At 48.4% G+C, this 12,438-nt stretch overlaps 1 protein-coding gene across 2 annotated transcripts; it reads right to left on the reverse strand.

Moving 5' to 3' along the window:
* Positions 1-68: 68 nt before the first annotated feature.
* Positions 69-11,716, reverse strand: LOC124253911. 2 transcript variants are annotated; one of them, XM_046687764.1, is made up of 5 exons: positions 11,584-11,716; positions 9,874-9,936; positions 8,150-8,425; positions 728-827; positions 69-121 (listed from the first exon to the last, which is right to left on the reverse strand). In XM_046687764.1, the coding sequence occupies exons 2-5, from the start codon at positions 9,929-9,931 to the stop codon at positions 118-120; spliced, it is 438 nt and encodes a 145-aa protein (XP_046543720.1). In that variant the 5' UTR covers positions 9,932-9,936; positions 11,584-11,716; the 3' UTR covers positions 69-117. The 2 variants fall into 2 exon arrangements, with proteins under 2 accessions (XP_046543720.1, XP_046543721.1); XM_046687765.1 differs by having other exon boundaries at positions 9,874-9,933; positions 11,584-11,671.
* Positions 11,717-12,438: the final 722 nt, after the last annotated feature.

Below are 12,438 nucleotides of genomic sequence, written 5' to 3' on the forward strand. Positions count from 1 at the left end.
CATGGGTTACTGAAGACCCAATTCTAACCCGGATCTTCACGGGTCCGATTCATAAGAAAGATAACGAGTGTGTTTTGAATTTTATTTCATTCCCCAGTATACCAAATAGATCGTCCTTCACCTGCAAAGAGAAAACGATGATTAAACATTTGTTGTAAGACTCCATTCCTGCAATAAGTCGATGGGGTTCTGGGTAAGAATATTGGTCACGAGCAAAGTACGTTTATTGTAAGAAGCTATTTAATCAATCGATAGAGGGGATAGGGATAGCCATACAGATAGGAGTACTCAAAATACGAATCATTTCCAAAATACCAAAGGTTCTGTTCAATTGCAGCAGGATTTAGCGGGTTTATGCCTTTGACAGTTACTTGTCATGGATTGCACGTGTATGGGCTCAATATTTATATAGGAGAAATAGCATAAGACTAGCCATTGAATACGGGTTGTCTAAGGTCAGTCCACACACACACACACACACACACATCGGTATTCAAGCTATATGGTTTGTAGATAATCAAGTCTGGACCAGACAATCCAGTGTTCAACAGCGTCATAAACAGCATGAGCATCGATCTACGCAATTGTCAACCAAGTCAGTGAGACTGACTAGCCAATCCCGTTTGTCGCCTCTTTCGACAAGCATGGGTTACTGAAGATAATGTCTAAACACTGGAGACTTAACACCCGGACTGTTACAGATATTTCAATCTAATTATGAGCGTACCTAAGAAGCAGCAGCCTCGCCAAGTAGCTACACACCTTCCTCAGTCTCCTGAACGGGTCCTTGGATGGTGGCGGTGTTTTTTTCTTGGGTTTTGTTGAACCTTTAACAGAAGAAAACCCTATCTATGAATTGTCAGTTTGGTCGTAGCATTCAAAATTAAGAGTGATTGAGTTTAGTTTTACGTGGTTAGCAATATTCCAGCAATATCATGGCGGGAGGACACCAGAAATATGCTTCTTCACACATTGTACCCATGTGGGGAATCGAACCCGGGCATTCGGCGCGACGCTTTAACCAGGATGCTACACCACCACCCCTTAAAATTTAACCAAACCTGAAGAGGTTTTCAATTCTTTGAAGAGAGTCGTCCTTGGGGTACGTATATGCTTTTTCAGCGCTGAAAATGTCCTGTGACAGTAGTATCAATGTTTTTTAATAAAATATTGTACAATAAATAAAATCTTTTTTATCTATTATACGGCCCCCACCTCGTGGAGATACCTCCCGCTACGCATGCGCAGCCAACCAGGTAAGCACCTAGGCCCGTATCATCATTCCTTCTGCTGAATAAATCAGTGAACAGAATTGCGGGGAGGCGGGTGGCCCTACCCCAAGGACGACTCTCTTCAAAGAATTGAAAACCTCTTCAGGTTTGGTTAATTCTTTTTCATAGAGATCGTCCTTGGGGTACATATATGCATAAACACAGACTCCCAAAGACCGGAGGCCAGGGAGGAGGGAATTCTGTCAAAGTACACACAAATAGCGATCGTTAAGAATAATGTAACAGACGCCACAATCACTCACCTGTCACATGTCCCGTTTTGAGCTTCCGCGAGAGGCATGATGGGAGGGTAACCGACAGGGAGGAAAGGTACTGAGAGTCGACCTCGCAGGTTAGCATAATGAGAACGCACATAGTGCGAACGTAAACAAACCCCACCCACCTTATCGTCTATCAGAGAGCACCGGAGGGGGGGGAAAAACACTCACTATCGACCATAATCTCCGTAGAGAATCGAAAGGAGGTTATACACCCAGCAGCGGACATATCAATAAAACACAGTATTGAAAAGCAGCGTCAACTAAACCAGATAACCAAGACTCACTCGGTCAGGGTGGTAGGACACTGTCCACTGGAGAGAACAGAACGGCCAAAGCGCGCACGATCACCTGAATGTGTATCGAGCTGATAGTGCCTGATAAAAGTGCTAGGCCGGCTCCAAATAGCGGCAGAGCATATCTCTTCAATGGGTAGTGCCGATGCAAAAGCTTTTGACGTGGCTGCTGCCCTGACCGAGTGAGCCTTCAACCCCTCAGGGGGGAGGCTTGCCCTTAGCCTGATAAGCTGCACAAATGACCGAGACAAGCCAGCGAGACAGGGTCTGTTTGCTCGCCGGCACCCCACCCTTCCCGCCACCGTAACAGCAGAACAGATGGGTACCCGTACGGATCCCCTGTGTTGGTTTGAGATAGACCTTGAGAGTCTTTCGGACATCCAACGGGTGAGTGGTCGTAGGAGAGGTCCCCGATGTGGAAGGCTGGGTAAGAGTAGGAAGTTCGATAGGAGCTGTCACATGGAAAGCGTGATCGACCTTCGGGCGGTAAGTATCCGGGAGGCGAATACTGACACGATCTGTGTGGAACACAGTCAGCGCCGGGTCGGACGACATAGCATGTAAGTCGCCAACCCTACGCCCAGATGTTACCGCCACCAGAAATACAGCCTTCCATGTTAACAACTGAATGGAAATAGCCGATAGACGTGAGAACGTAGGACCGGACAGCCAATCTAGCACGATTGACAAATCCCAAGGTGGGCTGGTTTGCCTGAAAGCAGGTCGAACCTGATCCGTGCCAGCTAAAAAGCGCTGTACGAGAGGGTGCTGTACGAGAGGGTGCTGCCCCAGAAGAGCACCATCGACAGGGGTGTGAAAGGTAGAAATAGCGGTGGAGTAGCCACGAATGGTCGAAGCCGCCAGGCCTTCTTCCAAACGAGCTTGCAAAAACACCAATACTCGGACTAAATCCGCAGAAAAGGGATCTGCAATCCCCCTATCTGAACTCCAGCGTGCATAGCGGGACCACCTATCCTCATACTGAACGTTTGTCGAATCCTGCCTCGAAGCCAGAATTGTGTCTGCAACTGCTGCAGGAATTCCGCATGCTTCGAGGCTAGACCTGACAGAGGTCAAGCCACCCACTGAATCCTTGGATTGGGGTATGGCGCGCCGTTCTGAGTGAGAATGTCCGGTCGTAAAGGTAATAGAACAGGAGGCTGAGCCAGAAACCTGAGAATTACCGGAAACCAGCTCTGTGACGGCCAAAGCGGTGCCAGTAGCACAAGCAGCCGAGCTGGCTGGCTGGACAGCTGGGAGAGGACCCGGGGAATGAGTGGTAACGGTGGGAACGCCCAAAGCACTTTGCCCGTCCAATCCAGCAGGAAGGCGTCGGCAGCCAACGCCCTCGGGTCCGGTATTCGAGAGCAGAACACGGGTATCTGATTCGTCCCGCTGGACGCAAACAGATCCACCTGGAACGATTCCGTACAACTGGGAGATAACTCCGAATATCTGCCGGTCGAGCATCCACTCGTGCGGGGCCAGGATCCGGCGAGAGAGAGCACGGGAGATAAACAGGGAGTACCTGGCAATCGCACTGGTCGCACCAGAGGAGAAAGTCCCATGTCTCCCGAAGGAGTGCTCAGGACACCGTGCCGCCTTGCTTCAGGATGTACGACATGGCCATTCAGTTGTCCAACTGAAGACGAACCACCTGGCCCTGGACATGCTCTCGGAAGCGCTCTCAAAAACCAACCGCACAGCTCTCAGTTCCAACACGTTGATGTGAAGGCGGGCTTCGGCTTCGGACCAGAGTCCGGACACCGATAGACTGCCCAGAACACACACCCCCCCAGCCCATGAGGGACGCATTGGTCTGAACTGTAAGAGCTGGCGTCGGGATTTCCAAAGGGACCCCCCTGGAGAGATTCCCGACATTGGTCCACCACTGAAGGTGAGGAGACAACCACCCTGGGACTGTGAGACTCCGCTCCAGGTCCTCCGAGTGAGCCCACAGACTCGCCAAAGCTTGCTGTATAGGGCGCATCCTCAACCGCGCCCGCCAAACTACAGAGATAGTCGCCGCCATATCGCCCAGTAGACAGAGCCAAGTCCGTGCTGCTGCCTGGGGCTGGGAGAGGAACGAAGAAACCATCTCCCGTACTCTGGTGACCCGCTTGGGCGACAAGGAAACAAGATCCTTGTGAGTTTGGAACCTCGCCCCAAGAAAACCCAAGTCCTGGGTGGGTACCAGGTCGGATTTCTTGAGGTTGATGATCCACCCCAGTCGAACTAGAATGTCTATCACTGTGTGAGTAGAATCTAGGCTCGCTGGCTGAGTTAGCGCGCTGAGCAACCAGTCGTCGAGGTAAGGGAAACAACGCCTTCCTTGCGATCGAGCGAGGGTAACTGGCACTAACATGAGCTTGATGAACACCATGGGGGCAGTGGATATGCCGAAGGGGAGCACCGTGAATTGGTAATTCATCCCGTCGTAAGAGAACCGAAGGTACTGCTTGAACGATGGATGTATGGGCACATGTAGATACGCATCCTTTAGCTCGATTGACGTGAGTCAATCGCCGGGCTGAACAGAGGAGATCACCGAGCGAAGTGTCTCCATCTTGAAGGATGGAACCTCTAGCATGCGATTCAACCCCTTGAGGTTGATAATGGGACGGAACCCGCAATCTTTCTTCGGAACGAGGAAGTACGTGGAATAAAATCCCGCCTGTTCCTCGCCCGGTGGTATGCGTTCTATAGCGGACTTGTCCAGCAAAGCCTGAACTTCGTCTTGCAGTATATCCGCCCAGACCTGACATGACGGCACCGGAGTGCGACGTATGCCGGTGAACTCTGGCGGACCTCGCTTCCACAGTGGTAGATGGCCGACACTGACGGTGGACAGCACCCAAGTGTTGCTTGTAGCCTTCTCCCACTCCGGCAGGAATAGAGAGAGGCGGCCTCCCACTGTGACGTGTGGTAAGAGGGCGTGAGTGGTCCCGAGTAGCTGAGCTGACTGGGACGGACCCACGGTGACGGCCTGTTGGGTTAACGGGAGGTCGGGGCAGACCTCCCGCGCCCACCGAAAAGGCTGGGAGCCAGACGAAGAGGACTGCTCCTTGCCCTTACTCCTTGGAGGGACGGCTCCTCCGCCTACCCCTGCCAAAGCCAGCCAGCGGCCAAAGCCAGCCGGCAGACTCGGGTGTAGGCTGCACCCCGGAGGAGGAAGCCGGAACGGGAGCGCGGGGCTTGCGAGAAGCCCGGGTGCTCCAACAAAGCCTTAGAATCCTTGAAGGAGGTAGCTGCAGCGGCAGCCTCCCCGGATGACCTGCTGTGCCCCAGGAAACAACGTCGCTCTCAGACGGTAGGGAAGGGCCAGCAAGGTCTGCTGTGTAGCTGCTGAGTAGTGAGACGTCGACAGCCACAGCTTGCACATCCCCATGACTGCGCACATCACCGTAGACACCGCTGACCGCAAGGAGTCGTGCGCTAGGTGGGCCTGAACTTTGGAAAAGTGACGGAGGAGAACGACATGCGGAGAAGCGTCCCCAGCGTGCCCCTCAGCCTCCAGGGCCGACCTCTGAATCGAGGAGAGGTAGGCCTCGTGGATGACAACCCGCACCTGCTGCTTAGCATTCCGGTAAACCTTCTCGTAGGTCCGGTAAGCTTGTTGCCGGGGGGCGCCCGCGAGGGCAAAAGGTGGCACCAAACGCCCTTGCCTGGCAGCCAGAGCTGCACCGGAGGAAGCCAAGCCTCCCCCCAGGGCGACCGAAGTGAAAACACACTCATCGACCACTGGCACAAAGAACAGGGAATCGTCCCCCAGCTGGTACCTCTTGACAAGCTCAGGCAAGTCAAAGCTCAGGCAAGTCAAAGCAGAGGCGTGTCCCAACCAGGAGGGGATCCACCACGTCCTGCACCAGGGACGGCAAGATGCGGAGCAGCGTCTGCGAGGGTTGCCTAGGGGCAAACGCCTCGCCTGACAGGCGGAACTCAGTCGAGTCCGAGCGGCTGGTAGGCACCGCAGCCTGGGGGATAAACTCAGCAATGCGTTGCCGTACCTCCCGCAGAGCCGTCGAGAAATGGAAGGCGCCCTCCTGCTCCTCGACCTCCCCAATGTCCATGGACTCGGCACCCGAGCCCAAGTCAGAGGCTGGGTCTCCTCGCGAAGAGGACCCGAACCCCAACCCGGTGGGCAGCCTGGCACCAGACACAGAGGGAAGGGAAGAGCTGAAGGAGCACCCCGCTTCAGCACCCGACACCACACTGGGAGTGAACCCTCCCCCTCCAGGGTAACCGAGGCGTCCGGACCCGAAGCCAGATGCAACGGATCTACAGACGCCTCCAGGCCAAGGGATCGAGCCAGGCTCTGCGATCCCACCCCCCGGACTCTCCGTCCCCTGCTCCGAGTGGGCGAGGAACTCCTGGCAGAGACCTCCAACCGACTCGTGAACAAGGGACTTCACGGAGTCCATGTGCTGCTGAAAAAGCTGTGTGATAACTGACATGTCAAAACCGCTGGGAGCAGTAGAAGGCGCCTGACTGTGCGACTTAGCCTTTTTTCCCGATTTAGGTTTTTTGGCTTTAGACGGGGGGACCTTGGTCAGTTCCCCTCCCGCCTCACGCAGTTCCCTATAAAAGAGGAAATCTGCAGCCCGTCTCTTCTGGGCTCGGGGGGGGAGAAGCCCATACATATTTCACATGTGTCTGGTTTATGTCCGACTTTCTCTAGACAAACGAGACACTTGTCATGCCTGTCTGCTCTGGGTATACTTTGTCCGCAGACAGTACAACCGGAAAACGCCTGAAAGCAAACACGCAAGCATGTAGCTAACAGCGGAGCCAGCAGCATAAATATACACGTACAAAACATTGAAAATTACGTGAATGTGACCACGGGAAGAAATACTTGGTTAAAACGCAATATGACAACCACGTGGCACGCTAAACTTCCCGCCATGGCAAAGCAACACGTGCGTAAACCACGGGAAAGTGAGCGTAAAATATATAATACAAAGTCACAATTATGAGACAACCGACCGCAAAGCTTTACTGTTCCGTTCATAGGACAAAATAAAGACCATACATACAGGTGGTGGTGTCCCAGACATTATTCTCTTTAACTTCGTTTTATGGAAGGAGTTCAGCTCTACTCGACACATCCGTTCAGTGGAGTGACAGCAGAAGGAATGATGATACGGGCCTAGGTGCTTACCTGGTTGGTTGCACATGCGTAGCGGGAGGTAACTCCACGAGGTGGGGGCCGTATAATAGATAAAAAAAGATTTTATTTATTGTACAATATTTTATTAAAAAACATTGATACAACTGTCACAGGACATTTTCAGCGCAGAAAATGCATATATGTACCCCAAGGACGATCTCTATGAAAAAGAATAAGAGGTTTCTGTTTCCCGATCCACTAAACGTTCGTAGCGCCACGACATTTGTAAGCCTATGATAAACTATTCAGTTACGATAAGTAACTTTACGAACGCTTTGTGGAACTGGACTCAATAGTAATTTGTCCACTACGGTTTTTTTTGGCCAAAGCAACAAAGGTTACAAAAATCTATTTTACCAAGAGTGAGTGAGTATGGTTTAACGCCGCTTATAGCAATATTAGAGCAATATCACGGCGAAGGACACCAGAAATGAGCTTCATATTTTACCAAGAATGTCGTTTTGCCAAGATGAGCCGAAATAGAATTCTCATAAACCTAGCACCGAATTGGATATCACCAGGTCCCAACCACCGCGAAAGAATATTACTTTCTAACCAACAAATTACATGCATTTATGTTAACGTACAACGATTGCTCTTCATTGTGTAGTGAGTTTTAATTCAAATTTAAAAACATTCTGGGGTTTTTATCCTATAAGAAGCATTTCTAGCTCAAAATTTAACCGACAGGTCTATAGGGCTAATTGAATGACGGTGTCACTTGGAACAATGTTGGGCCCTGGGGTAGTCTAGTGGTTAATGCGTTCGCTTGTTGCGCGGAAGGATCGGGTTCGAGTCCCACATGGAGCCCGCTATGATATTTGCTGGACGTGACGAGCGAACGCTTTAACCATTGGGCTACCCCACCGTCCCTGGATGTTCTGATCTGAGAGTTTAGTTTTGCGCCGCTTTTAGCAATATTCCAGCAATATCACGGCTGGGGACACCAGAAATGTGCTTCACATTGTACCCATGTGGGCAATCGAACCCGGGTCTTCAGCGTGTCGAGCATACACTTTAACCACTAGGCTACCCCACCGCTCCACTAATATAACACAATAAAACAATTATTGCAGTTGTTTTCAAACCGATATTACCCTGACCCCACACAAACATCATCCATTCTACACATACGTTGATGCCTACTGGATCCAGCAGCTCTCTCATCGAGATCATTCTCATCGTCAAAGCTGCCCAAATCCTTCAAGTCTTCGTCCTCCAGGATAAAGTCCTCGTCCTCATAGCTGCGCCTCTGTTTCTTCTGTTTCGATACTTTCAGTGCATATTTCACGTATCTCTCTAAACTGGACCAATTCCTTTTACGAGCCAGGGTCGCTCGTCTGTAAAGATTACACACGCGGACTACAGACAGTAGGAATTTGGAATCCTCTTGGCAGATTTTCTTCGTGGCTGGAAGAGTGAATGGGTGAGTGAGTTTAGTTTTACGCCGCTTTTAGCAATATTCCAACAATATCAAGGTGAGGGAACACCAAAAATGGGTTTCCCACACTGTGCCCGTGTGGGGAATCTAACCCTGGTCTTCGGCGTGACTTCGGCGAACGCCTTAACCACTAGGCTACCCGTAGGTCCTTTAAGATGCAAATGACCCTGTACGGACATGATTAACATTGAAGACCACTGGTTTCAAGGTGACACATTGTGTTCAAGATTGACTACCATCGATGATTAATATTTACCGATACAATTGTCTATCTATGGAGCCTAATTATTGGGCAAAGAAACGTTAGTAAACATTTTAATTACAAAATATCGCTAATATAAATGTATGTTTGCAAAGCATCATTTTGGTATAAAAAAAATTCTATATACGCGGCCATTAGTATATGCACTAAATCTGTTCATTTCATTGAATGATTCCACACTGAAATTGTACATTTTTCTTTAACCTATTCCAAAGACATGGGTTAAGAGTGCATTCGTTGGTTTAATGCCGTAATCAACATGCCTGCCACACGGTGTCAGTCGGCGAGGAATGAGCCCTGGACCAGACACTCTGATGATTTCTATATTTTGGGACAATCCGGCGATTTCTATATTTCCGGGACAATCCAGCGATTTCTTTATTTCTGGGAAAATCTGGTGATTTCATTATTTAAGGGACAACGGCGAGTTCTTTATTTCTGGGACAACGAACATTGCCAACATTGGCCCACTTCGTCAGGGTACGATAACAACATGATCCTAAAAGTCACAATCTGATCCGCCGACTGGTAACGGTCCTTACACCGATCATAATGGTTGGGGTCAGTTGGTGGTCTGGTGCCCCACAAAATTCACATTTATAGTTTTTAATAGAAATAGATATCAAATCCAAGATACACATTTTCCTTCTTATGTTGGTGAGGTGAAGTGAGGTAAGGTCAGGTTAAATTGGGTTTTAACGTCGTGCTTGAGAATATTTCACTCATATGACGACGTGCATGCGTGTGTATGTGTATGTGCGGCTGCTTGTACTAGCCCAGACTGAAGCTGGTTTTATAGTGCTAGCCCACTGAGATACCATGCCGCAGTGAAGCAGGAATACCCCACTCAGACACATTATACTGACTCCGAGCCGACCAGTCCTTGTTGTACCCATTAATGCCGAGCGCCAGGCAGGGACCAACAAGTACCATATTTTAACGTCTTTTGGTATGACGCGGTCGGGGATCGAACCCGCGACCTTCCGCTCTCCGGGCGGACGCTCTAACCACTACACCACGGAGGCGGTCTACTTCTTATGTTGGATACGGTCAGATGTTAAATAGAATAGTATCCAAGCCCAAGTGTATTTTTCTTTTTATGGTTTAATTCAAAGATTAGCATTAACTCTTGGAATCAGCATCAGGGATACCTACCAGACGATTCTGTCCAACTGATACAGACCACGAGCACAACGAGGATAAGAAGCTTCATCTCTACTGAAATTAAACAATTGATTTTTCACGCTCAGATCTTTTCTCGAATTGTATCGAAAACTATATAAAAAGATTCAGATAGTTGCATGTGGGGAATCGAACCCAGGCCTTCGACGTGACGAGCAAACGGTGTAACCACTAGGCTACACCAACGCCACATCACAGAAGCATGTTCTGTCAGACGGCAACAGAAAAACGGGGCAGTGAACCTAGCAATCAGCAATATTTAAACGACATGTAAATTGTCAAATACACGCAAGGCAAATATTTGGTTGACAATATGAGCACCGTTGAGAGGCACAGTTCGAAAGCCACAAGAAACTGATCACATTTAACGCTCAACACACTACAATTGAGTGAGCGAGTGAGTTTAGTTTTACGCCGCACTCTGCAATATTTCAGCTATATGGTGGAGGTCGAGTCTGGACCAGACAATCCAGTGATCAACATGAGCATCGATCTGCACAATTGGGAACCAATGACATGTGTCAACCAAGTCAGCGAGCCTGACCACCCGATCCCGTTAGTCGCCTCTTACGACAAGCATGGGTTACTGAATGCCAATATTCTAACCCGGACCTTCACGTGTATCAACACACTACAAAACAAAGCCAGATGAATGTTAGTTGAAAATTGGAAACGTGAGCCACTTATACTATTCACACTTTGCTAAGGATGAAATCATTGACTCAACAGAAAACTATGATATGGGGTCTAATTTGGTTTAAACATCTAAGCTTATTGTAAGCATGGATCCTAGGTTTCAGTATGTCACTGCATCTTGTAGATCCCATATCTGCCATATCTGCCATGTGTTGTGTACTTGTCAATGACACGTTCCATGATTTGCAAAACGGTTAATTGTTGCCATGAAAACCATTTTTATGGTTACTCGTGTATCAAGTGCATAAGGTTAGACTAAAGTAGTTGTCTAACCAAAGAAGTGTTTCCATATTATTTATCCAGTTTTAAATGGATACAATTTGAAATTATAAATCTTTTTTTTAAGTAAAGATGGGAATATTTGTGATCCTTAGCAAAATGTGAGTAGTATATATTCCGAATATTGAATAGAAGCAACCGCAATAGTTTTCAAATAATGTTCACCCTCTAATACGAAGACTGACCTGGAACAGAGTATTGTTTAGGTCAAAATTGTTTAGGTCAAAATTGTTTAGGTCTTAATTGATTATGATCGTAGGTAGTCGCATAAAGGATTTGTTTCAGAGGAGAGACTATTCCACCGTCTGTGCACGTGCATATTGGGTGGACATTATTTTGAGCTCGTTCATGTATATTGAATGGGACGTTTAAGCTGGATTTGCCTCTCGTGTTAAAATATTCGCGACTTTCATGACTGTTCAACTGAGCAATACCCCAGCCATGTGACGGTGGAAGGTGCAGGGGGCAGCCTTGAATATGCTATCTCGTCGGTGGCCATTTGTAGTTGTACAACAGTCCACACTGTCAAGGCCGATGACGTGCATCACCCATGTCTGGGAGTCTGTAGATCGTTTATTAAGATTATCTTTGAGCATAATAAATTTTTACCGTTGTCCTGAAATCAATTAAAATGCACGTAAGTATACTATAGATATTTTCTGGCATTTATCAGTGCACTTTTAACACAGCATCTGTAAAAACACTCACCCTTGACAGACAGTTGATGATCTAACGCTCTCTCCGATCTCTGACTCGCATCGGACAGACGTGTGTCACGTGGCTTTTATCCATTCGTGCACGTGAATCACGTTTTGCGCATGGCCCTTCTTATTTGCCTGGCATGGGAATGTTTCAATTTTCAGGATGCACTCGCCTTTTGGGGCGTCTGAAAATAGGTAAGAAATTCAAATATGGTGTCTGTATTTCAAAATGATGATATGATGTTTAAAAAATTAAAATCATCAGAAAGATTTTCAGTCCTGAAAACGATGTGGGAGGGTGGCAACACCTTAACATCCAGCATGCGACATAACTTGTTTTGACATCCAGTATAGGAACTGATTGGTTTGTTGTTGTTTGATGCCGCACTCAGTAGTATTCCAGCTATATGGCGGTGGTCTGTAAATAATCAAGTCTGGACCAGAAAATCCAGTGATCAACGGCATGAGCATCGGTCTACGCAATTGGGATACGATGACATGTGTCAATCAAGTCAGCGAGCCTGACCACCTGGTCCTGTTAGTTGACTCCAAGGTTTAACACCCAGTCACAGGTGGGCTCGATCCCGACATCACATTCTACGCAATTGGGATACGATGACGGGTGAGTCAGCGGGCCTGACTACCCGATCCCGTTAGTCGACTCTTATGACAAGCATGGGTTACTGAAGGCCAATTCTAACCCGGATCTTCACGGGTCATATAGGGACTGATGAGTCATAACACTGAACATAGCTGGTACAAGTAGACTTTTTACATTGAATGCATTACTATGTGTGCTCATAAGCAAAGGGCTACAACTATAATATTTATTTGGTCACTCTTGGCTGGAGAAAATGAAATA

The sequence above is a fragment of the Haliotis rubra genome, unplaced genomic scaffold (genome assembly GCF_003918875.1).
Source record: "Haliotis rubra isolate DU_JTF1 unplaced genomic scaffold, ASM391887v1 Scf558, whole genome shotgun sequence".
In the NCBI taxonomy this organism is placed as follows: Eukaryota; Metazoa; Mollusca; class Gastropoda; order Lepetellida; family Haliotidae; genus Haliotis; species Haliotis rubra.